This window comes from Hypomesus transpacificus, chromosome 15 (assembly GCF_021917145.1).
Source record: "Hypomesus transpacificus isolate Combined female chromosome 15, fHypTra1, whole genome shotgun sequence".
Classification (NCBI taxonomy): Eukaryota; Metazoa; Chordata; class Actinopteri; order Osmeriformes; family Osmeridae; genus Hypomesus; species Hypomesus transpacificus.
In genome coordinates this window covers 12,145,965-12,171,738 of record NC_061074.1, presented here as the reverse complement: position 1 = coordinate 12,171,738, position 25,774 = coordinate 12,145,965, and the positions used below count along the sequence as shown (strand labels likewise).

The 25,774-nt window shown below is 46.2% G+C and overlaps 3 protein-coding genes across 6 annotated transcripts in view; 2 read left to right on the top strand and 1 right to left on the bottom strand.

Annotated features, from left to right (window-relative positions):
* Positions 1–16,044, bottom strand: part of nkain2 (sodium/potassium transporting ATPase interacting 2) — a 32,054-nt gene extending 16,010 nt beyond the window's left edge. The window contains exons 1-2 of the mRNA XM_047035193.1: positions 14,965–16,044; positions 36–173 (exon numbers count right to left, since the gene is read on the bottom strand). Coding sequence (XP_046891149.1) covers positions 36–173; positions 14,965–15,018 — 192 coding nt within the window. The 5' untranslated portion in view covers positions 15,019–16,044. The remainder of the gene's footprint in view (positions 1–35; positions 174–14,964) is intronic.
* Positions 5,599–9,847, top strand: LOC124477412 (GTPase IMAP family member 8-like). Of its 2 annotated transcripts, none has more exons than XM_047035173.1 (7): positions 5,599–5,706; positions 5,966–6,018; positions 6,147–6,851; positions 7,032–7,745; positions 7,889–7,992; positions 8,173–8,926; positions 9,142–9,847. In XM_047035173.1, the coding sequence occupies exons 2-7, from the start codon at positions 5,982–5,984 to the stop codon at positions 9,462–9,464; spliced, it is 2,637 nt and encodes an 878-aa protein (XP_046891129.1). In that variant the 5' UTR covers positions 5,599–5,706; positions 5,966–5,981; the 3' UTR covers positions 9,465–9,847. The 2 variants fall into 2 exon arrangements, with proteins under 2 accessions (XP_046891129.1, XP_046891128.1); XM_047035172.1 differs by having other exon boundaries at positions 7,886–7,992.
* A 4,238-nt stretch (positions 16,045–20,282) lies between the features above and the next one.
* LOC124477425 (triadin-like) lies at positions 20,283–24,723 on the top strand. Of its 3 annotated transcripts, none has more exons than XM_047035200.1 (6): positions 20,283–20,735; positions 21,170–21,358; positions 22,227–22,265; positions 23,828–23,887; positions 24,220–24,351; positions 24,638–24,723. In XM_047035200.1, the coding sequence occupies exons 1-6, from the start codon at positions 20,723–20,725 to the stop codon at positions 24,658–24,660; spliced, it is 456 nt and encodes a 151-aa protein (XP_046891156.1). In that variant the 5' UTR covers positions 20,283–20,722; the 3' UTR covers positions 24,661–24,723. The 3 variants fall into 3 exon arrangements, with proteins under 3 accessions (XP_046891156.1, XP_046891157.1, XP_046891155.1); XM_047035201.1 differs by having other exon boundaries at positions 20,304–20,735; positions 21,175–21,358; XM_047035199.1 differs by having other exon boundaries at positions 20,304–20,735; positions 21,078–21,358.
* Positions 24,724–25,774: the final 1,051 nt, after the last annotated feature.

The window sequence follows — 25,774 nt, the reverse complement described above, 5'->3', positions numbered from 1 at the left end:
GTGTGTGTGAAAAAAAAAGGATGACATAGACTCACCCCTGTGACGTAGCGAGGCCTGAACTGGATGGTCCCAAAGAGGCCGAGGATGACCAGGATGATGTGCAGGAAGTTGGTGAGGATGGGGGCCCACTGGTACCCCAGGAAGTCAAAGACCTGGCGCTCCAGAACACTGACCTGAGAAAGAGAGAGAGAGGTGGGGTGGGAGATAGATGGAGAGAAAGGGTTTAGGCAACAGTTTGTAAGGTAAACTTTGTTTCAACATTGCAGCCTTACACACTGGAAAGAGCAAGTGAGAGATGTGTGTCCAACATACACACACACACACACACCACACATCCTGAAAAGCCTGCAGTCACACACACCACTGAAACCATGGAGAACACATATGACCAGAAAGCTTCCATCCAGTAACCATCTAAAGCACACAAACACACACACAAAACATGCACACACACGTCCCATTAATGGGCAGGGCAAAGGGTATAGCCTGGTCACAGGGGAAATAAGCCTGTCAGGATGAAGCAGCCATACTCAGCTGCACCAGGGACACTGTATTTACTCACCAGGGACCAAGGACAGAACCACATCACCACCAGGGACAGAACAATATTACTACCAGCGACCAGGGATAGAACAATATTACTACCAGTGACATAATCACATAACTATTAGGGACAGAATCACATAACTACCAGACACAGACCCAGGCAGAGGGTGGAAGGACAGAGACACCTTAATCAGACTAGCAGGCCTGAAACTCTCCCAGAACACTACCAGAAAATGACCAGAACTGTAAACAGTGTAGTAGCTGACCATCAGTAAACATGAACAGTGTACTCAACCATCTCAAACATCTTATATGACTCACACAGATAACGTATGTAATAGTTTTATTTCCTCAGGAGAAAAATGAATACCAAATCTTTTTTCTGCAAACAGTTATTATCAGATCCTACATTTACTCTCTCACATACACGCACATTCATCCTATACACACACAAGAAAAAAAAAACACACACACATAGACACTATACGCACACAGACATAAATGCACACGCAGACTCGCAAGTCCTCCACAAACACACTGCAGCATAGTGTATATGCAGGAGAATCTCATTACTGAGGTATAATACGCTTGGATCCTGGCTGAGAACACTTCAGCCCTGAGACACTGATTAGGATGGAAGTTGATCCTGAAAACATTAACTCCCATATATACACACGCAGTCACACACACACACACACACACACACACCCATACATACACACACACACACAGACACTCACAATCCCATCCACGGCAGGCCTGGCCGGTTGATTGAAATGGAAGTGTAGAGAGACTCAGGGCTGTTTTTGTATGCAGTGTGTTCCCACAAACCGCTGTAATCACTGACACAAAAACTAATCAATCACACACAGCCGGGAGTGAGAGAAAAAAGAAGGACAGTGAGAAAAAGAGAGCGTTCGACAGGGAGAGAAAAGGGCAACTTTCCTGACAGGAAATCTTTTACCATGTGTCCAGACTGTGAGATAAAATGCTGAATGCATGAACAGCATAGTATTAATATGTGGATTCCTCAGAGACAAGTTTCACAAAAACAATTAAGAGAATATTTATGGAAAGCAGCATCTGCAGTTATGAATAATACAACACCGCACTCGAGACACATATCAAAATGTCAGCATTAACATGTCAACACAAACATGTCAACACAAACAACTTAAAAGCCCCCAGAGTGCTGCCGTTTTCAGGAAGACACACAAGCAGAAAGACAAACCGACAAACAGGCAGAGAGACAAACAGAGGCAGTTTTCTCTAAAGATTTGTTGTTATAAAAAAGATAACATTTATGCAGAAATATCACAAAGTTTTCACTAGATCCTGACCATGCAGCATATGATGGAGCCATAACCAACAAGGGGAAATCAGAAATCATGAAAGATGTATGTCTTATCACATGAATCTCCCCATGGAATCACTGGGTTGTGTGTGTGAAAGAGGAGTGGATTGAGAGAGAGAGAGAGAGAGAGAGAGAGAGAGAGAGAGAGGAGAGAGAGAGAGAGAGAGAGAGAGAGAGAGGAGAGAGAGAGAGAGAGAGAGAGAGAGAGAGAGAGAGAGAGAGAGAGGGAGGGAGAGAGAGAGAGAGAGAAGAGAGAGAGAGAGAGAGAGAGAGAGAGAGAGAGAGAGAGAGAGAGAGAGAGAGAGGGAGGGAGAGAGAGAGAGAGAGAGAGAGAGAGAGAGAGAGAGAGAGAGAGAGAGAGAGAGAGAGAGAGAGAGAGAGAGAGGAGAGAGAGAGAGAGAGAGAGAGAGAGAGAGAAAGAGAGAGAGAGAGAGACAAGAAGTTGGGGTGAGGTGGCTCCCACTAGCAGGTCCAGACAGCTCAGAGGACACAGCGTAGAGGATGAAAGCTGTGTGACCGTGGACTTGTCTAGTTCCTGTTGATGCCCTTCTGCTTCCCTGGCTCGCTGAGTCAGTTCTGAATTCAACTAAGTAACAAGAGATCAACACTTCTGAGGCCCGATCGAGTTTAATACAAGCTTGCAGGAAAGAATAGTGTTGCAGAAAGTGAAAGCTCACAGTCCTTGTAGCATGGAGCAAGCCCGGCCTGCCTTTCGTCATTCTTTAGAAAGTACCTTTAGCACATGTTTCTCAGGAGAATGTTATCAGTTAACCTCATCAGTTACAGGTCTTAAAGTATGCATATCTATGTTTTTCTTCTTCAGGGAGGAGACCGAGCTTCAAGAGGAGAAGGAGGAGACAAAGCTACTGGAGGAGGAGGAGGAGGAGGAGACAGAGCTACTGGAGGAGGAGGAGGAGGAGGAGGAGACAGAGCTACTGGAGGAGGAGGCGGCGGAGGAGGAGGCGGAGGAGGAGGAGGAGGAGGAGGAGGAGGAGGAGGAGGAGGAGGAGGAGGAGGAGGAGGAGAACACAGAGCTACAGAGTCCAGACCCAGTTTGGACCACACTTGAAGCACACAGACAGCAGGATATCAATAGATGAGTGGCTCCAGGTCTGTCTGAGTGTGCGTGTAATACTAGGGTTTCCAGTCTCGTTAATCATGTAGCAGACAGTGCTAGGGTCACTGCTCCCTCAAAGAAAGAACACACACACACACACTTTAAAATGGAAGACAACATCAGCTACGAAGCTGAAAGACAGAACCAATGACAAATTCTTTTTTTATCTGGATCTGAGCCTCTTGTCTGGATAACATACTGTAGATACCTTCACCTCTAGCCTGGTTACCATAGATACCCTGACCACTTGTCTGGTTACCATGGATACCCTGAACCATCTCGGCCACTAGTTTGTCTACCGTAGATATGCTGATCACTAGTTTGGTTACCATAGACACCCTGACCCATCTCATCCTCTTGTCTGGTAGCCGTAGATACCCTGTACATCTGAACAAGGGGCCTTTAAACTGCCTCTGCCTTTTCTCTCTTTGTCCTGGTGCTTCACCAGTTGTAGGAGTCTGGCCCCAACGCCCACCCCCCCCCCCTCCCCCAGGCACAGCCCCCTCTTCTCACTTTCCCCAAATAAATAAAATGCACACAAATGATTTCCCGCTCATGTAAAAGGACAACTAAATGGTTGATCTATGAGTTGAAACTCTCTAACGAGGAGCATTGCTGGGCCAAAATTGAATCCTGCATGATAAATAGCTGGTATTATCTCCCTCTAGCTGGGGGGGGGGGGGGTGTACTTACAGAGAGTGGAGCCGGTGACAGAGGAGAGAGGCTTGCAGATGGATACCCAGAAGGATAAGAACATTAGCCTGGGCTACATCATTAATAACACTCACACACATGTACAAACATACCAACACAAACTGTGTGCACAGACACACACACACACACAATCTTACATACACAAGTCAAGAGAGAAGATGGCCTCTATTCCTCCAACACTTCCTGCCAGGGAAGCAAAGTGTTCTGACCACTAAGTGACAGGCTACAGGTACAGAGAGGCAGAGAAATGGAGAGAGACTGTGTGTGGGGATTGACTGTAGGTGTGTGTGTGTGTGGGGGGTGGGGGGGTAGTGTAGGTGTGTGTGTCTCTGTGTGTGGACCTCTAAACTCCAATTACATTTGGCAGAGTCCTCCTTTCTGCTTTCTCTCGAAAGTAATTCATGGGCACTTCCATGCCTGTGGTGGGGGCCAGCCTGTCACGGCAGCCCTCACACTACTTTAGATATTACTCCCCTTCTCCAGATGCAAACACCAACTTCAGCATCTTCCAGGGCCAGACGCACACTCTCCCGTGGATCTGTCTTCAGTTATATCAATAAACGCACGCAAGGCTGCCTGTGCGACCTAGCTGCATCACTTCATTATTCTAATGGCCGACCGAGGAGCTGAACATGCTGGAGGAGGGAGAGCCGAGAGGGCAGGAGTGGGGAGGAGGTTGAGGGGAGGGGAGGGAGGGAGGGAGGTTGAGGGAAGAGGCAGGAGGGAGCTGATAAATGGAGTGAAGTGGAGGGGTGAGGTAAGACGTGGAGGGAGGAAGATAGAAGACCTGAAATAAGTCTACACCATCCTGACCACAGACAATTACCAGCAGGTACCAAACTACCATGCAACTATAGAGTAATAGGTGTGGTTAAAATGTTTGAAGTTGATGGGAATTGCTATGTAACTAAATGGTATTAAGTTATTATCATCCAATTCCAATGATCTTCTCAGTACAGATGGACAGCTATGAAAACATTCAGAAACTCACAAGCAGTAGACAAACAGTGACATCCAGTTGCATGTGCACTTTTACCCACACAAACATGCATGCACACCTACACACACACCACATGTGAACACACACACACAGACCAGGGGAGAGATAACAGATCAATCAGAGCTGAAAGCTTGGAACAGTTTCTCTGATTCCAGTCACCCTCCAGCAGTCAAGTGGTTTCAACACCAGAGATATGGTGGGCTTATGCCCTGGCCCCCAGCCTCTCTCTCTCTCTCTCACACACACACACACACCTACACACACACACACACACACACACACACAGCACTCCCACTGTCACTCTATCTCCCTCTCCAGCCCTACTCTCTGTTTTATTCTCCCCCTCTGGCTCCCTCCCTCCTTCTCTCAGACTTGACCTCCAAGTCCCTCTACAATCTCTTCTTACCCTGCTTCGGCGTCGTCTGTGTGTATGTGTGTGTGTGTGTGTGTGTGTGTGTGTGTGTGTGTGTGTGTGTGAGTGTGTGTGTGTGTGGGTGTAACACCCTACCATCATTCAAATCATGCTCAAATTCTTTCACTTATCAGAAAGTCTATACATTCCAACAACTGCTGCCAAAGACCTGAGTAAAATCCTGGACACTTTACTAGTGCACTCTGAACAGCAATGTCGACACAGGAATCTGGATACAGCAAACTGCCAAATGCAACACTAACAAAACCTAGGTGACTCCCCAACATTATACTTGTAGATGGCCACCGTAGTGGCTGATGTAGATGGTCATGTACAACTGAACATATTAGGGTGGGTTATGCTTTTAGGAGTGTGTTTGGATGGGTGGTTGACACAACTAGAGAAACCTGTTCTGTGTAATGTGGAGAGAATGCAGGAGAGGAAAGCTGGCTCTGGGCTCTACTTCCTCATACATATAAGCAACACACCACATCAGACACCATTACACGGATCTGACTGTCTACTGCACAAGTCTGTTCTGTATATTTGAAGTACATTACTTGGTAAGTAACATGCTTTCACACATTTTAAACACATTTGAGTCAGAAGAGATATTAAATTGGAATAACATTGTCATGGTAAAGACTTTTGACAATGTTGTTTGAAATCAGCGTTGCATTCCATGAAATGACGAGAGGAGAATGGCACAGGGAGGAGTGGGGCTTGGTGAACTGACAGTTTGCCCACTTAGTCATACAGTACTTCATACTAAACTACATTATTGTGAAAACACATGTTCAGTTCTGTTTGTGTTTCTCCCAGTGGTGAGGGAGCACAGATGAGCATGGCTTCAACGGGGTCTGTAGCTGTCGCTGGTGAGTACAGTGGTTACCAGTAGCCCGGACATTAGTCTTTAAAGTCACTATCTTGGTGCTGTAAAATAATAAATTATTTAATAATTATTAACGTTCTTTCTTTCTTTAAAATGGCTACCACCAATCAGAGTTGAGGATAGTGCTACTGGGAGGTAAGGGTCTTGGAGGGAGACAGGACTGCTCTAAGAGCTCTGTGGGCAACCTTCTCCTGAGAGGAAATTTCTTTGAGACGGGAGCCAGAAATGCTAAGAACGTCCTGAGACAACAGGAAGTGTGGAGCAGGAAGCTGATGGTGGTGGATACTCCAGGCTGTATGTGGCCCTGTCCGCTGTCTCTGACCACTCAGCTGGACCTAAAGGAACTACAGCGGAACGTGTACCTCTGTCCTCCAGGGCCCCACGCCTTCCTCCTCGTCATTCCCGTGAAATGTCCCTTCGATGCGGAACACAAAGCTGCCCTGGAGGAACACCTGAGCTCTCTGTTCAGTAAACAGGTCTGGAGACACATTATCATAGTCATCACAGCAGAGGCTCCACTTCCCTCCATGTCTCTGCAAGAGCTAATCAAAGGACAGCCTGTTATCCAGCAGCTTGTCCGGAAAGCTGGAGACTGCTGTCATTTTCTGGACATTGGGAACTGTGGTAATGACATTCAGATCATAGGGCTGCTAGAGAAGATAGACAAGATGGTGGCAGGAAACAGAGGAGGCCACTTCATGGTTGAGAAAGGGGGGTTTCATGAACTGGGGGAGAAGATGAGACGTATCAAGAAAAGAGCTGAAGAGAGGATCACTGAAGTACAGAGTCAAAGATCTAGACTCCGCAGTCAAATAGGTTAGTCATGAAACACTGTTTTACAGAAAGTAAAGTTGAATCCTAGAGGGACTTTCAACCTAGTAATGTGAAGGCAAATTCAACAGAATTTAAATTACTGTTAATTGTTTTTGAAAATTATTTTAAATGATCAGATTAATAAAAATGATCATTTATAAACTGAAATCCTCTTTCTCCCAGATGAATCCAAAAGGCTGTCCGACATGAGGATTGTGCTAACAGGAAGCCACCTGGCTGGGAAGAGCAGAGCAGCAAACGTCATCCTTGGGAGAGAAACGTTTGAGGTTGGTTGTCAACGAACGACAAGCAGTGAGAGAGCCCGCGGTGTCGCATCAGGGAGAAATCTGGAGGTGGTCGACTCTCCAGGCTGGCTCTATAAAAACACCCTGGAAGAAACCTCCAAGCTGGACAAGCTGGAAATCCAACGCTGTGTGACACTTTGTCCTCCTGGTCCCCACGCTGTGCTGCTGGTGGTTCCCCTGGACACGGGCTTCCCAGAGTGCAGCAGGGTAGCTGTGGAGCAGCACATGAACCTGTTCACTGAGAAGGTCTGGAGCCACACTATGATGCTGTTCACACACGGAGACAAGATAAGAGGCACTACGATCGAGCAGCACATCGAGAGCGAAGGGAAGCCTCTCCAGTGGCTTGTTGAGAAATGTGGGAACAGGTATCATGTCCTCGACGGTTTAAGCAGAGAGGATGGCTCTCAGGTCTCAGAGCTGCTGGACAAGATAGAGGAGATGGTGGCGGGAAACAGAGGAGGCTATTATGAGACTGACAGAGATGTTTCAAAGGTGTTACGGCAGGCCAAGGGAGAGGCACATAGAAGAGCAGAGATTACCGTAAGGACGGTGAACCGCCAAAGAACATTACTAAGGGCTTTATTTGAAGGTAAAGACATTTTAGCTATAACAATTTATTATGAAATGAATGTGTCTTTATGTGTTCGCGGTCAGAATTCTAGAAAATGTGTGCTGATGTGCTTTTAGTCAGGATAATAGCAAAAGTGATTTTTTCTGCTTGTCTGACAGGAGAAGACCTTACGCAGACAGAGCTAAGGATGCTGCTGCTGGGCAGAAGCAATACTGGGAAGAGTGTTGCTGCCAATATGATACTGCAAGAAGCAGCTTTACCAAAGGTACTTAACGCAGGATAATGGAGTAATGCGTGTGTGTGGGCATGCAATAGTACCTGCATACTTTTGCCGTAATATTTTTTTGGTTGTTGTTTTCCTTTAGTTGGCAATCCTGATGTGAGTTGATAATGTGGCCTAAGGCTGTATCACCTCACTTGTAGTACATCTCGTGTTTCCATTCAGTTTGGTGCTGAGAGGAAACCAACCCCATATGTGATGAGACAGAGACAGCTGGCTGGGAGGAACCTGATGGTGATAGAATCCCCCGGCTGGGACACTGACTGCTCAGAGCAGCTCAGAGAGCATGGACTCAGCCTGTGTTCCCCCGGCCCTCACGTCTTCCTCCTGGTGGTTCCACTCTCTTCTTCCTTCTCTGAGAAAGACAGGAGCGCTCTGGAGGAGCACATGAAGGTTCTCGGGGAGAGGGTGTGGAGATACGCCCTAGTTCTGTTCACCTGGGGCTACTGGCTAGGGGACAGGGCTATTGAGCAGCACATCCAGGAGGAAGGGGAAGCCCTCCTCTGGCTGGTGGAGAAATGTGGTCACAGGTACCATGTGCTTCAGAACACAGAAGGCATCGCTGATCTCACCGTGCTGATAGAGAAGATAGAGGAAATGACCAGGAGAAACTTGGGCCACTTCGCGGTGGTCAGTGTTGGAGTTGATTCAGCAGACGTGAGCAATAGAAACACAGCTGTAGACTTGAGACATCGACCGTCTGTGTTACACAAACTCGTAACAAAAGTGGATAAGTTGAGTGACAGAGAGAAAGCGTGGAGGAGTAAAGAGGAGGAGTGGAGAAGGAGAGAAGAGGAGTCCAAGAGGAGGGAGGAGAACCTAATAGACCGGATGTTGAAGGTTGTGCTGACCGAGCCAGAGGAGCCATTACTGCCTATGAGGAGGAGGAGGGGCAGCCTAGAGCACATACCCCCCAGTAGTGAGTATTAATAGAACACATCCTCCCCAGTATTGAGTATCAATACAACACATACCCCCAGTGATATAACAACACCAGGACTGTAACGCATTGGATACATTTTAGCCAGCTAAAAGGGCCCCCTCATATTTTATTGCAACAAAGTCTCCAACGAAGCCCAAAGAGCTGGATGATTCTGAGTATGGTAAACTTGTGTGTGTTACATTGTGTTTCAGTGAGCGGAGGGGCACCGTCAGAGGACAGGAGCTCCTACCTGTACTGTGTCTACGGAGCAGGAGGCAAGGTGTCCGACTGGCTGATGAGGAGACATGCTCTAGCCTGCACGTCAGGGTACGGCTCAGTGAGTGGAGACGCCTTCTCCTCAGAGTACAACTATGGAGAAGGGCACTCACCTGAACGTGACAGCTCATCATTATATGAGACCTGCATCAGGGAAGCCGACCACGCATACCCGACAACACCCAGAGTCACCGCGGAACAAGAATACTCGTTGGTTTTTGAGGGCGAGCACATGTATGAGAACATAAACAGAGATTAATGAAAAGAGAGATCCATGGATTTGCTTTTTAGAACAAAGGATAGGGGAAGGGTTTGTTTTGTATTGTGACTATTGTATCCAATGTTATCAAGTTCATGTTACATTATTTTAAAGATTTGGTTTGCAGTAAGATGAGGCATCCATCATAATACACATTAGAGTCAACACAGACAGTAGACAACAGACATTATGAAAGTACTCAAGGTTCAAATCATCTGTAAACCACTCAATATAAAAAAATATAATGTTGTACAATTCAATGTGTGCATTGTTGATACACATTGTTAGTCTGAGTGATGGTTGCTGGAGCAAAGCTATTTTATATTTTCTTTATACGTAATTTTCACTCTGTAATTAAAATACATATATTTTATCCCTCTTTATCCAGAGTGAACTCTGTTTTCTTCCAGTCTTTCTTCATGTAGGTCAGCAAGAAAATTGATGATCCTTTGGACAGCTTAATGCTAGCTAGCACAAGAAGACCTTTTGGTATTGGAAAAAGCTGATATTCTATCGTATTTCCCCTCTCCTCTTTTTCCCCTTCCATCTTCCTGCTCCTCTCCGCCTCCCCTCTCCTCTATCTTCCCTGTCCTTTCACTCTCCCCTCTCCTCTCTAACACCCACCCCCTCTCCTCCCATTACCTTTGTCTGTCCTTCACCCCACCTCTCGTCCTCAGTGCTCGTGGGAGAGGCATGCTGACCAAAGTGTGAGCTACTCAGTCACTCAATCACTTGCCATCATCCCTGTCACTCAGAAAAGCCTGGATGAGAATTGGACAGCTGACATAACTGCCATTAGGAACTGTCTCCGCCCATTTCTATCAATCAACTCCTGATTATGTGAATGTGAGAGCATCTCGTGGCTGGGTTAAAGAGAGATCAGCAGGGTTGGGAGGGGTAGTGGTATACCAGCAGGGTGAGAGATGAGAGAGAAGGCAGGGTTACGAAGAGAAGAGCGAGACAGCATGGTTGGGGATGGATGAGGAAGAGAGCAGAGTTGAGAGGGGATGAGGGAGAGAAGAGTTTGGGAGGGATGAGGGAAAGTGCAGGGTTGGGGAGAGATGAGGGAGAGAGTATGGTTCAGGAGAGATGAGGGCAGAAGCAGGGTTGGGGAGAGATGAGGGAGAGTGCGACAGCATCAAAGGTGATCACTACAAGGACTCATCACAGGCATTGAAGCATTCTAGGTATTTGTTGTTATAAGCACGACAAGGGGAACATGTCTATTATAATGAAGTGACAGACACCAGAACCATCACCACAACATGGGCATGCTAATATGCTTCTCAAATGCACCTTCGGCCTGTTTCCTAAACACGAATCCAGCTCCATGTAGGGATGGGTATCACTGGTCTTAGTTTATTTGTCTATGTAACATGGAAAACAGTCTTCCCTGTTAACACGTTACAGTGACCAACACACCAGCTACTTCCATCTGACCCCCACAATTTGCTGTCCTCTACTCTCTCTTCAAAGCCATGGTTTCGCCTCCGGTCATCCCATAATTATCCTGCAGAATGCCTCTGATGTGCTTTCATTGAACCCTGTGTCCAGTCATGCCTGCTCTCCCCGCTTCTCCACCCGCCTCCTCCCTTCTTCTCTCTCCATTTTCAACCGTTGTCCCCGCCCCACATCTCCAAATCCATCTCCCTGTCTCTCTCTTTGACAGTTTTTCCTCCAGTCTCCCTGGCAGCCTCCGGCCTCTCTAACAGGCCTTTACGCGCTCCGCTGCCTCTCAGCCTCTCTAGAACTGCCAGGCCGTCACAGCTCCGTGATCTAGTCAAATGGCTGGAAAGCGACTGAGCGAGAAAGGAAAAAAGAATAACTATTTTACATGGATATCTAAAGTCATTAACATGCTGCCTTCTTCAGGGGTGTGACGTGCTGTCAGAAGGTTGTAGTCATACCTACTGGAGCACATATACAGCCCAGAGATCAACTACACCTGCTGTTGCAAAGGATCTCAGTGCAGCTCATCTGCACATGCAAGACAGTGCCGCCATATATCAACCCCCATTCATCACCAGCTTGCTGTACTCAAGACTACAGAACATGGCCACACATACAGTACATTAGGCTGCTAAATCACTACTCCTCATACAACACCAGACTGTTAGTGCACATTGCTGTTTGCCCTATTAGTGCAGGTAGCTGTTAGCTGTCAGCATGGGTATCTGTTAGCATAAGTATCTGTTACCACCAATAGTTCTTAGCTGATAGCACCTATTTGCTGTTAGTTGTTAGCGCAAGGAGCTAGTCTCTGTTAACACTGGTAGCTGTAAGTTTGATGTCCCCACTGACAGCAGATGGACAGGCTGACAAGATAGGTTAATGGAATACAGTAGTTAAAGCAATGGGTGTAACCTTCCTGATGGAAAGATTTAATCTAGCGAGTGCTAGCACACAGACACGCATACACACAAGGACAGACACCCACACTCACACCTTGACAGCTCCAATGTATAGGTCATGTTAAATTGTGACTGATTTATTACATGTGTAGAGTCATTAAATCATTCAGAGTTGTCAGATTCCAGTGGCAGCATCTCTCCAGCTATCTATCAGGTCCCCCTGAAGATCTCTCTGCCTGTCAATCCAACAGAGTCTGCCTACAGCTGTGTGCCTGTTATCAGTGTAGGTGCAGATGCTCCTGTGGTTTGCTTAGCCCTGGTTAGAAATCTGGATGTTTCTAGTCTAGTAGCTTAGAAAGGGTCACTCTCTGTTATCGTTAGATAGCTACAGGGTTGCAAACTTTGACCAACGTACTGGTGTGACCTCCTGATTTTGCTTTCACTTGCACATGCATAATAGATGCCTTAACAAGGATGAGGGGACAACTGAAGGGTATCAAGCCATGCTTAAGTTGCCAAGCTTTAGTTGTTAGAATTAGCCCAACCCCAACACTTCCACAGTCCATGGGGCAGGGTTGGTCCACTGCTATGGATGTCAGAGGAAGAGCTAAGAAAAGGCAACGTGTCCCATTCTTCAAGCTCTATTTAAATAAGGACATAGGGTTGCTGTGTGTTTTGGAGCACACGTTGATTTAGTGTTTAACTCCTGCCACCAGACCTGCTGTCTGTGTGGGGCCTGTGAGGAGATCCAGGGAAAGCTCATGCCGTTGACAATCACTGGTATCAAAAGCTGGACTCAAACAACTCGAAGCCAATTACCTACATAAAGGGCCATGGCTGCAGCCATCTGGTTTGTAGACTGTGTCCAATTTAACCCCCACCCCCCTACACACACACCCCCCCTCCGCTGACAGCAGTGCTGGTTATACAACACTATAGGACTCTGGCCTCTAACAACACATTCATGCTGTCAAGTTGATTTGTCTCCTGCTGCATGTATCATCAAAACTCTAATTATGCAGAACTGGTGTGAGTACCATAACTGATAAGAATAATATAACTGGACTGAAAAGCATAGTGGTCCAAGTAACATAATAGGCCTGTTTACTATTTCACCAAAACAGAGTTGGAACCCAGGCTTTAGTAATGAGGGCAAAAGTATGGCTTTTAAATATATTTTGGGGCATTTTATGCTTTATTAGATATGACAGATCAATCTAGACAAGAGAGGCAGGGGAATGTGAGAGGGGAAGACATGCCGGAATGGCCCGGGGTGGAATCAGCCAGGCTGCAGTGAAGCCTCAGCCCATTCAGTATGCTGCTCGTCAGCCACCAGAACACCCCCAGTTTGTGTCTTTGATTGGATTTCCAATTCATCTTCATTTTGAGCTGCAAAGTAGCACCAGTACACTGGGAATGCTGTTCCATATTAGCTTATTCGATCAGAATGTCAGGTCGAGGTTTTCAAAGCCAGCATTAGCCTGACACAGATCCGCATGGTACAGAATGCCACACTATTAGCCAAGTTAAAAGATAGACACATTAGACACAGCATTAGTGCAACAATATCCAGCCAGTGTGTTCATATAAACTCCATGTACAAAGCAAGTGATTAGGGACTCTGTTTATTAGTTTGGAGACCACAGAGATTTGAGCAGTCAGTATGTGGGATGAAGCCTCCACGGTTCAATAAGCCTAATGTGCTAGTCCTAATGATGTGTTTTACTGCCAATTAGCAGACCCTCAAGTCCTCCACATACACCGCTGGTTACAGCTACCAGCTTTAAAGAGTAGCTAAATTTTATTTTGTTAAACTCCTCTGTTTGATACCCATGCACAGCTTAACACATCAATCCTGGTTTTGATTCTGATTGATTGATTGATTCTGATTGAAGTTACTTGTTATTATTAGGTGATAAATCACAGTGATTTTTGCCCGTAATTATTAAATATATGAGGACATTCATGTCAGAGGTGCCAATCACAGGAAAAAAATGTACATGATCATTGGATGTGTTCATTTTTCAATTTCACTTTGAACATTTCAGAAAGCCCCAAAAGGATTATTCATGAGAATATCCCCCACCCTATGTTTTCTGTTGTCCTGGGACCCACTGAAACCAACTGGCTTTGGGCACATACCAACAACCATACTGCCCTTTGTATTTATTTGACGTGAAATTGGACTGTTGAGATACTCAATAAAAAGTTTGAACTATTTGCATTAACGACAGTATTCACGGTTAGGGCTAGCAGTCAGAATGACCAACCCCCTCCCCCCTTCACCCCTCCCCTTGCACACTCACACTCCCCGAGGGCTATCCGCACCTGCCCTCGGGTGTGGGCTGCTGTGACCTATCAGGACAGGGTGATTCATCATGTGACACCAGATGGTGTGTGGAGGGTTGTAGTTGTTGAAACGCCCCCTAGCAGTGACAGTGAATCACTGTATAAGTCACATTGTCATGGTGACATCCGCAGGATGCCGAGGCTTGTTACCCACACAATGTCTGGTGGAACATCTGAGACCACCAGGTGTTTCCATGACGACAGGCCTATGAAACAAAGACTGGACCTGCCCACTCACCTGAACACACCGTAAGTAGGCCTAAGACTGTCATAGTAAGACATGTCCAGTATAGGGACATCAGCATCAGCTGGAATCATCCCTGCTAGGGAGCAGGGTGTATCACCTCCCGTCACTTACACCTGCTTCATCTACCGACTCATAAATGAACACATGACAGCTTCGTTAAACAACGAATGGGGCTGCCCCTGTGACTCAAACTCTGTGACTCCGAGACAACACAAAGCTAATTGCGTTCGAGTGCGGAGGAGAAGCGCAAACATCGCCTACAGTCGATATCCCCGCCCCAGCTGGCACCATTCTCCGGTGGCACAGCTGGTGAGGAAGATCTCGTGCGTGCAGAAAGACTGGGAGCACCGGGGTGCAGCTGGCCTAGGCACACTCCCCTTTGTGTAATTCAGAGCCCCTTACTTGTTAGTTTTTTGTGGTAGAGAATCCCCCTAAACTAATCGCTATTTGCATCACACTGTCGCAACTTTTAGTTTAGAAGCAGAAGTCATTTAACCTGCGCTCACGCAGGATAGGTTTCCGCTACATATCACCATCAACAGTAACAACTCACCAGCTGCATGCCGCAGATGAAAGCCAGCGTGCACCGGCCGCTGCAACAACCCATGGTCCACGGCAGTTCTCCCTCCACGTGGGTCGCTGTAACTCCCAAATCTCCGTTGCCTCTTGGTAACCGGGTAGGGGCGAGGGCTGCTTGTCAGCGGTACGTGTGAGCAGAGGTTTCGGATGTTTAGACGCAAAGAAGCTGATTATATCCAAACTATAGTCTGTAGGATTGGTGCCCAGTGTATAACAACATTCAAGCGTAAAGGTTCAATTTGCTAACCCTTCATACTCTTTAATCTAACACAGGACAAATCTGGATTGAATGTCCAGTTCTTCAACCTTTCGAAAGTCCGTTGTTCTTTTGTAGCCGCATTATCTTGGCAAATATATCATAAGCAAATCATTAGATAAAACAAGATAAAACACATGGATTACTGGCTGCGCCTGATGTCTTAAATTGGCAATCAATGCACCCAGGCACGCCAAGCACTACAAACACAAGGCTATATCCAGGCCACTTGGATCATTGCATTAATGTTAGGATATCAGTGTCGCCTTGATATGGTCTTTTGCAGAGAAACAATGCAATGTTGTTGACGGAGACTGTTCCTCTAGTCTCCTCGCTCCTCCCTCCCGGGAAAGGTTGCCTTGGGCTCTTGAAGAAATGTAACCGAAGCCAGATAAACCTCGATATCTCTTAAGCCTTGAAGACAACTCAAAAATAATATGTGGGATATAAACCATCCGAGGATGAAGTATCCTTATTTTAGATGTTAATTTTAGTCTTAAAAAGACGAGTGCAGCAGATTATATCAGTTGAATTGTATCCGTTCTGGTCAGAAAGCGTTGAAGCTGAACAGGGTATCTTCAGTTCCCTGCGTCCTCCCGTTTCAATCCCATTTATTAACTTATAGGAAAAAAAAGGTTTACCATGATTTAAGTGCTGGTTCAGTTGGTTACTGTATCGTTGACAGCCTGTGGTCGGTGGCCGAGACAATCCGGTAAAAACGGGGACAATAGAACGACGCGGTGCACCTTGCGCTGTCGCCAGCCCCACCATCTGACGCTCCAGATTGAATGAGCCGCACGCAGCGTCTCTCACCGCGGGGATGCGGCGAGGTTCCTTTCTCACGCTGCGCCGAAGAGATATGATAGGCTATAGAGCGCTGCCGAGGGCAGAAACCAGCACCGAATAACGGATTAGCTTTCGGGTCTGTTTGGCAGTAAGCCCGATTGGCGAGGAGTTGTCTAATATTGAGGTGATAATGTTGTGTTGTAGGTGTAGATTCAGAGTAGAGGAGTTAGCGACAGGTTAATGTAAAGTGGCAGACAAGATCGATGGGCTGTGCAGGAGTGTGACATGCAGCCGATGGCAGGATTTCTTAATGTGGGATACGTTCCTTTGTCATTGACAACGCTATATGGTGATAACATCCAAAGTGGTCTGCCCACCCTATCCACCAGCTCTGAGTTTAAATATCTCCCACACACCCACTCTAACTGTACCTCTACCTAACTCTATCTTTCTCCCTCTTTCTCCCCCATCTCTCTCTTTCTCTCTCTCTTTCTCTCTCTTTCTCTCTCTCACGCTCGCTCACCTATCTCTACCCTTTCACACACACGCACACCCATCCCCCGACACACACCTGTAGCAGTGTGTTCCATATAGCTTCATTATCAGGATGATCTAGAGGGACAGCTCCAGGTATTTACTGTGAGCTTCAGTCCCGGGTGTGACATCCCATCCTCCTCTGGCTATCATATTAGACCAAACTGATGCTGTGTGTGTGTGTGTGTGTGTGTGTGTGTGTGTGTGTGTGTGTGTGTGTGTGTGTGTGTGTGTGTGTGTGTGTGTGTGTGTGTGTGTGTGTGTGTGAGAGAGAGAGAGTGTAATCTCACATGGCCTTCCTAGAATTGCCTCTGAGAGTAATACACCAAGATATATAGAGAGAGCGAGAGATGGAGAGAGGGCATAGACATGGAGAGAGAGAAGATACAAGAAGAAGGAGAGAGAGATGGAGAGAGGAGTCGAGGACAGGGTGGAGAAAGATCGGGGTGGAGGGAAGGCAACAGCGCAAGGAGAGTAGAGAGAAAGGGAGACTGAGAAAGTAGAGAGAGATGGGGATGTTTTTATTACTTATCTGTAGGCCAGATGCTGCTGTCTGCTCCTGACAGCCTCAGACCGCTCTGACACTGATCCCTGCCTGCCTGCCTGCCTGCCTGCCTGCCTGCCTGCCTGCCTGCCTGCCTGCCTGCCTGCCTGCCTGCCTGCCTGCCTGCCTGCCTGCCTGCCTGCCTATTCTATCTTGATATGTCACAATCAAATTCGAGAACGTTGTGTATTATTAGACCTCATGCTCAGAAAGAATTTGCGCAAAAAAAACACACTAAAAAACTTCTGAATGGACCAGGATTTGAACTTTAAATCCATTGAATCCAGGACATCTTGGAATCATAACAAAACTAACAGTTCCAATAGGTTTATTCCTACCAAAGGAATCCTAATAATCTGTAATACAGCAGTAGGGCTCCTGCTGCTTCCCTGCTTGGATGCCTAGTAAGGACTGAAATATAATTACTACTACTGCGACTATCACTAGTTCCTCAACTGGAGTCTTTCAGGACTCACCAGAGGTTCAGTTAGCTTCACACGGACAAAAAGAAACTGTGTGTGAGTGTCAAGCAGCAGTTATTGACTGAAACTGAGGTGTGAAAAGGCTATCTCCTTCAACCTGCCTCTCTCTCTCTCTCTCTCTCTCTCTCTCTCTCTCTCTCTCTCTCTCTCTCTCTCTCTCTCTCTCTCTCTCTCTTAGCCTCTCTCCATACCTATTGGTCTCTCTCTTCCTCCCTTTGTCTCTGTCTCTTCCTCTCTTTGTACCTCTCTCTCATTCTTTCTGCCCCTGTCTCCATGCCCATGCTATGATATGCGTGGTGTGTGTGAGACCGTTTCCATTCAGTCTGGGTGAGAGAGGCAGTTTACACAGAAGACCATCTGAGATATCGATCCTTAAAAAAATCATGAACTGCTGTCTACAGGGCTCCTGTGATGCTCTAAACTGAAGTTTAAGCAGCATTTCCTCATTTCTGATCTTCTCCCCTTCTCCATCGTCTCTTGCCCTCGCCTCTCCTGCCCTCCTTCCTCTCTACACGACATCCCTGACCCTGGAATAGAGGTCCTGACCATTACTTTAGTACACCAGGGTTAACTCAAATCCCAAACTCCAAAAGGACAGCTAAGTACACAGACCAGTTGAGGGAGAGAGTTTTGTTGCATCAAAGTAAGTGTTTTAGTGCTAATTATAACCCCACAGCAGTCAGGCCTATAGGCATCTGGCTGACCTAGATATAGGCGCAATGTGTGTGTGTGTCTCCGCCTCTCAGTTTGTGTGTGTGTATGTGTCTGCGTGTGTGTGCTCGTATGTGTGTGTGTTTGTGTGTGTGTGTGAATTGGCATTTGTCAAGCTGAGAGGTGTCTGAGCTACCTGTGAGACTACAGCCAGGCTGAAGGCTGCTTATGTAAGCTCACATAATGAACCAATTAAATCCAACAACAATGCCTCAGGTGGATCCCAGACATAATTAATATTTCAGTAAGAAAGCACAAGAGACCTGCTGGGTGGGCCATTACTCCACCTCCTGGTGGACAGTTAGGGGTACTGCTGCAGATGAACTGTCCTCACCTACTCAGCCGGTGATCACTCAAAGCCTAACTTGTCATGGTCAGAGTAGGCCACAGACCAGTGGAGTAGCCGGTATTATGAGTATTGCGGTGTGTTGTTTGTAATGAGAGCAGTGGTGTCTCAGACTGGGATACGGTTGGAAGGATAATCCTGTTATCAGCTCTCAGACGGCTGGAGGAGGAGGAGCGGGGGGGGCTGCTCAACCTGCTGGCTGTGTTTGTGTGCAGCAGGTACCCTTGACAGCCGCACAAGACACACATGTACACACACGCACACATCCAAACTCACACACCCTCACGCACGGATGCACAGCTTCGGTATGTGTGGCTGGTAGCTGGTTTTGTCGAGAGATGGGAGGATTTTGCGTTACTGCCGTGTGGGTTCTCAAACAAACAGACGGACAGCATAAGAGGTGGCCTCTGGCCAGCAAGGATAGCTCAGCTCCTGGATCAGGAGCTTGTGATCAGGATTCACACATAGCAGCATTCAAGAGTTATTTCTACCGAACCACTAAACCAGGAGTGAGACCGAAAGGTTTGTAGAACAGCACAACCCATTATTTTCATGCCCTCAGGATGAAACAGAAGGTGTATGTAATTGTGTGTGCATGTGTAAGTGTGTGTGTGTGTGTGTGTGTGAAGCGCATCAACCTTGTTTATGTTGGGCTGTGATTGTGTTGATGGAGCCTTTGAACGGCATCTTCATGCCTCCAGGGGACACCCCATTCCGTCTCCCTTTTTCTAACACACAGAAACAAACTCATACACACGCACACACATACCTTCAGAAATACACACACACACAGCCGCATGCATCTGGATGATGGCAGACAGATCAGTGGGACGGGGAGAGCGGTGGAGATCGTAGCACGCAAGAGGATGGGAGGAGGGAGAAAGGGAGGAATATAGAGGTAGAGAAGACGATGGATTGAGAGATGGAGAAATGGAAAAGATAAGGGGAGGGATCGACAGATGGAGAAGAAGGGAAGAGGGATAGAAAGGTGGAGAAGGAGGAGGGATAGAGAGGTGGATGACTTGAGAAGGGGAGGGAGAGAGAGATGGAGAGGAGGGATCGAGAGGTGGAAGAGAGGAGGGAGAACACGCAGCATGTACATTATCACTCTCTCTTTCACTTCCCCCTGCTTTTTCTCTCCTTTGAATAGTTACCTTTGATAGAAAAGGATGGCGTGTCCCCACCATACCTTGTTTCCCAGAGCCCACCGTTCGCAAGCACGCTGGGTGGGCATGGTAACTGATAGTTTAGGACCACATGAAAATAATGCCAGTAGGCTAGTGTGCACCCAGATACACAAATGCAATACAACTACAAGAACATGCAAGAAAGGCTAATGGGTCACTGTAAGGAACACTTTATCACACAAGTTCTTCTCAGAGTAGTAACAAACAACCTCACACAAGCACACACACACACTGTGGAACCTAGGCGAAACAGTTTGTAATCTTGATTGCATAATGGTTTCATCCGTGTCCGTGTTCAGTTTATACGTTTTCTCTCTACCTCAGTCTGTTTGTCTCTGGCTTTCTCTGTGTGCCCAACTGTATTTTGTAGTTCTCGTCCCTGTGTCAAAAAAAAAAAAAAGAACTATTAGAATGCAGCTGGTGTCTGCAACTAAGAATAACTCCCAGAAGGCTATGCAGGGAGAGGCTGGGGGTAAGGTTACCTTGTCGCCCCATGCAGCCTGGGTGAGCTCAGCTTTCCACAGGGGCAGGGGGACTCTCCAACATATTCTGCCCTCAAACAGCCCTCTTCCCTGGGATTGATAACCCAGCCGGCTACCTCCCGCTGCTGAACCTCCACTGAGAAGGAAATAGAACCCTCCATCATTGCTGTCTGGTGGTTCAAGGAGAGCGGAGAGACACTGGCAACAGCAGACACTGTGTACTGGGCAGGACTGGCTCCAGAGATCCAGTCTGGATCTTCAAACGCTTTTGTTGTCATCTCTCTGTCTGTCTGTGAGGACTAACAGGGGACTGACACACGTGTGCAAGGGCCCTGGTACTGGCTTCCACAGCCAGCTTGACAGATTTCCAACGAGCAGGACAGTTTCTACAGTTTGGAGGCACCATGGCAGAGGAAGGTACAGTATCTGCACGTCTCAGAGAGTGGAGTATAGGAGTGTTTAGGAGTGTAACGAATGTAGGAGAATATATTAGCACGTGTATGAGAGTATGTTTAAGTGTACTGTATGTAGGAGAAGATATATTGGCATGTGTACATCCGTATATACTGTACAGAGTAGGAGTTAGTACAGGAGTATCTACCGGATCATGTATACTATAGGAGGGTGCTTATGGTGTGGACTATCGTAGATTTGGTCTGATGACCTGAACGCCTGCCATGGTTGGCATGGAACAGTGCTGGCTCAACATGTTGGCAAATGTTCCAGAGCTTTTCCAGTTTCTATTCTGTTGTTTTTCAGAGACAGCAGACGCAGGGCTTGTTGGAAAGAATCAGAGCTGCTCTGCTGCTGTAAGAGAAAGAGAGATGACATGTCTCTCCATTGTTTCCTAGTCCAGTCCTCATCCACCATTACCATGGTGGTGACCAGCAAGGAGGCGGGCTCTAAAAGGACAGTGTTAGATGACCTCTACCTGACCTTCCGGTCCCCAATGGGCTGGATGCTGGTCGTGGCACTACTGATCACCTGGGCCAGTGTGGCCGTCGTCCTCTTTGACCTGCTAGACTACAAAACACTTACAGGTTAGCTACCTACTTCACTCATATTGGACACTGGTACGTCCTTCTCCACTCATATTGGACACTGGTACTTCCTACTTCACTCATATTGGACACTGCTACTTCCTACTTCACTCATATTGGACACTGGTACTTCCTACTTCACTCATATTGGACACTGGTACTTCCTACTTCATTCATATTGGACACTGGACACTGATCCTTTTTGTAGTTATCTTATACAGATCACAGCATACTCAGTTAGATTTTTGTGTGTTGTTATCATGTCTTTGAACACAATGTATTCTCTGAAGATGTATGTTTTTAGTATGGTTTTGTTGTTATTTTGGAAAGAAATTCCACTTTGATGAGTTGGCTGTGAATCACACAAATTATGATTGTGTAATGTGTTTAACTATGATCAACTCTCATATCATCATATCACACTTAATCTGCATTTACATATCGAGGTCTTACAAAAAAACCTCACATTTTTGAATGGGATTTCAAAAGTGGGCACAATGATTTCTCGTAAATCTGATTAACTCACGTTCGTTAGAAGTCTGCCGAGTTGAAGACTGTCCTATCCCAAGTAACCCTCCTGTCCAGTTTTCAATACTCCACCTCCTCACCTCCATGCCCCGCTACATACACTCTGTCACCACCATTCCCCTCTCCAGTCCTCCATACACACACTCCCTCACCTCCACACACCGCCCTCCACCTCTTCCAGTTTCCAGTACACCCCCACGCCTCCACGCACCGCCCCCAGTCTCTCACTAGTTTAGTCTCACATCTCTTTCCCATCTTTAATCCCTCTCCCCCCTCCCTCCCTCTCCCACCCTCATTCCCCCTCACCACCACATCTCCATGATGATGCCATGCCATCCAGACTATACATCATACTGTGATGACCCCTGTTTGCCACCTGGTAAATAATTCATCTTCCGCCTGATCTGCTCCATTTTGCTCATCCTCAATGTTCTGTGCTCTACTGGTCATGCCTGCATGTTTGCTATGCATAGTGGCACTATGCTCTACTGATCAAGTCTGAGTGTTTGGTATAGATAAGTAGCTCATGCTCCACTGGTCATGCCTGTGTGTTTGCTCTGGATTAATACCCCTGTGCTCTGTTGGCCATGCCTGTGTGTTTTGTATGGATCAGGAGCTCTGCCTATCAGCCCTTGCCTTATCAGGCTACAGCCAACATTTGAGAATTTGATTGCTTGATTTCAAATACTATTAGGCATGCTAGATGTCTGCTGAGTAAGTGTTAGGGTGGAAATTAGTCCTCTCCCTCATCAAACACCAACATGGAGACTCTGCCTGCATACTTAATCAGACACCCCAGAATGACATTTCAATAAAGGGCAGAGTTTGGAAATGGCAGACAATATGGCAGTATTGAAACAAAATGGTGAGTGGCCAGCATACTCTCAGCACTTCCAGCACACTCATGTTCTCCAGCACACATGCTAACCACACAAGTTAACCCATACACATGCTGACCACACACATGCTAACCACACACATGTTCATTAACCACACGTTCCCCAGCCTCCATGTCCAGCTCCCAGTCTGTTGCATATCTCCTTCCCTGTTTCGCATACTGTATAGAATACTGATCAAAACATATTCTTCTGTTCAGCGATCTGCTATTATTCAACATGTGTGACAGCAGTTTCATTCTAAGTAGACTTACATCACTTCTGAATGTTGCTGAGATTTTAATTGTGTCACATTGCCCCGTAAAAGACAAGTAGTAATGGTAGCTGGTTGTATCATTGCCATCATTGGCTTCCCAAAGGGGAGTTCATAACCATCTCTGCTACAGCAACACACACCTGGGAACCACAATGAGGCTGCATCAGAATGCTCCAGAACAATTTTTGTCAGAAGGACAATCAAACAAATGTCACTGAATCAATCAGCATTTCATTAGTGGTCATATTCTCTTCTGCTTCACATTCAGATTAAATGTCATGATCCTCTTTGTGCAGCATGTATTATATTGAAATGAGTCACATCATCTGTTAGAACACATTTAATTAAATCTAGAGGAAATTAGACAGAGACAAACACAATAGACATAACAAGCCACACAACGTGCCCGCCCACTTAGTAACAAGTTCAATCATGGAGACTCTAACAGCATGTGTCAACTGTGTGTTGGTGATCAGTGTGATTTAAAGCATGATCACAGTATCATCTTGTTACACGTGAGTTAGTAATGTGCTCAGATGTGTATACAATATAGCTTTACATATTTGTATAAAGATGTATATATTACAGAGTAATATAATTCAAGAGTACAGAATGTGTCCTCTGTTCATGCAGATATATGTATATCTTTACACTCCTGTTAACTCTACTTTACCCATAACTGTTACCCTTCCCGTTTTCCTCTCTTATTATCTCTACTGTTGCCCCCTCCTTGTTACCCGCCCCCCACCCTCCATTGTCCCCATGCTGATGTGTGATTGGTCTCAGCAGGATTGGCTCCTCCTCCTGCTGCTGTCAGGAAGGCCTTGAAAGAGGCAGGCAGGTCCAAAGGCAAGACATTCTACTCTGCCCTACTTATACTCTGCTGTATTTTATAAATACTCCACAGTACCCTCCTTATATTCTGCTTACTTTACTCTCCCAAAACTCCATACGCTCTACTTTCCTCGCCTGATATATTCTGCTGAATGTTCTTACTGTAATACGTTATTCTGTTCTCCCAATACTGCACTCTACTCTTGTAAAACTCCACTCTATTCTTTCAATGCTCTTCTCCAAATTGTACTCTACTCCATTCTACTCTCACAATGATCTTCTCTACTAATACTTTACTTCTCTACCATTCTCTACTGTCAGGTGGCTAACCCTTACCTCTTTATTAGGTGGTGTTCAACAGGTGATCTCTGATCCTGTTGTGGTTGTCAGCGATACTACAGAGGACTCTCCTGATTGGCTAAACCTACTTGTGACCTTTGTATCCAGTCTGGTTGCACCTGAGGAAGAAGAAATAGAGGGTGTGTGTTTGCATATGAGTGTGTTACTGTGCATGAGTATGTTAGTGTGTGTGTGTGAGGATGTTAGTGTGTGTGTGTGTGTGTGTAGGTGTGTGTGTGCGAGTATGTTAGTTTTAGTAAGTAGGGATGCACAATGAATACTAGCCTTTTGCTTTGACATGCTGTGTTTGACGGACTGCCAAGAACAGATTAAGTGATGGACTGTTTTAAAGAGAATCCATAGCCAAAACGAGGAAGAAAATAGCAGTTATGTTCTAAACCTGTTTAAACCTGTTTTGTGTTTCAGGGGTACACAACGAGGAGCTATGAAGCTGTCTAACTGTGCATTGGTCTTTGGATAACCTTGTGAATAAAAACAATCTTGTCTCTCAATGCTTCTGTCCTTTAAGGACATACACACACACACACACACACACACAGACTCTCACACACACACAGATTCTCATACACACAGCTCACTGGCTGAAAGGTGGTGTTTATCCAGTATTTGTTGTTTTTATTTATTTAAAGAAGTTCAGCCCTCAGGCTAATCTGCTCAGAGAGGACATGTCAATAAAGCTGCACATACTCACATACACATACTGTACATTCACACACACACACTCAAATTATATTCCCACACACACACATGCATACACACACTCAGACACAAATCCATTCACACACGCACATACACATACCGACACACGAGCACAGCACAACTGGGACATCCAGTGTTCCCAAATCTGCTATTCATGTAATATAATCTCTATAATCAATATTCTAAACACCCCTGGTTACTGTCATAACCTTGACTGATGCAAGACAGCAATTTACAGTATTACTATATCCCTGAGTGACGATTTGTTAGATACTGAATATATTACTTTATATTATTAATTGTCAGCACAATAGCCCTAGCATTTATTTATCCAGATCCCAGCAATATGATATTAATGTGTAATTTATAATATTCCATGAAGATGAGACTTGTGAATGGCAACTATTATGATACTTGACATGCATAAAACTCTGAGATGATTGTGAACATGGATGAAGACGTGGTGGTGTAAGCATTGTGCCCTCAATGAGCCAGTACAGTAATGAAGCATTCATTCATGAAACATTTCTAAAGCATTTTAGGTACAATTATTGTGTGATGTGTAAAACATGAGTTTTTCTCTTTTGTGGAGTGAGTGCGGCCTCCCCCAGATCTGCCTGCTGCAGAGGTCACATAGCAGCAGCTGCTAAGACTCTACAGGGTTGCCAGGTTTGACAGGGGAAGAGGGGGAAACGACTTGACGGGCTGCATCCCCGCATGCTGTTGAGTTTGCACTCATGGCCCTGCTGTCGTATGGGGTCCAGGTTTAGAAACACTGAGTAAAAGGAAAAGAGCTGCCATAATGTGTACTGTGTGGTTGCCAGGTTCTGGGAGGTCAGTGTG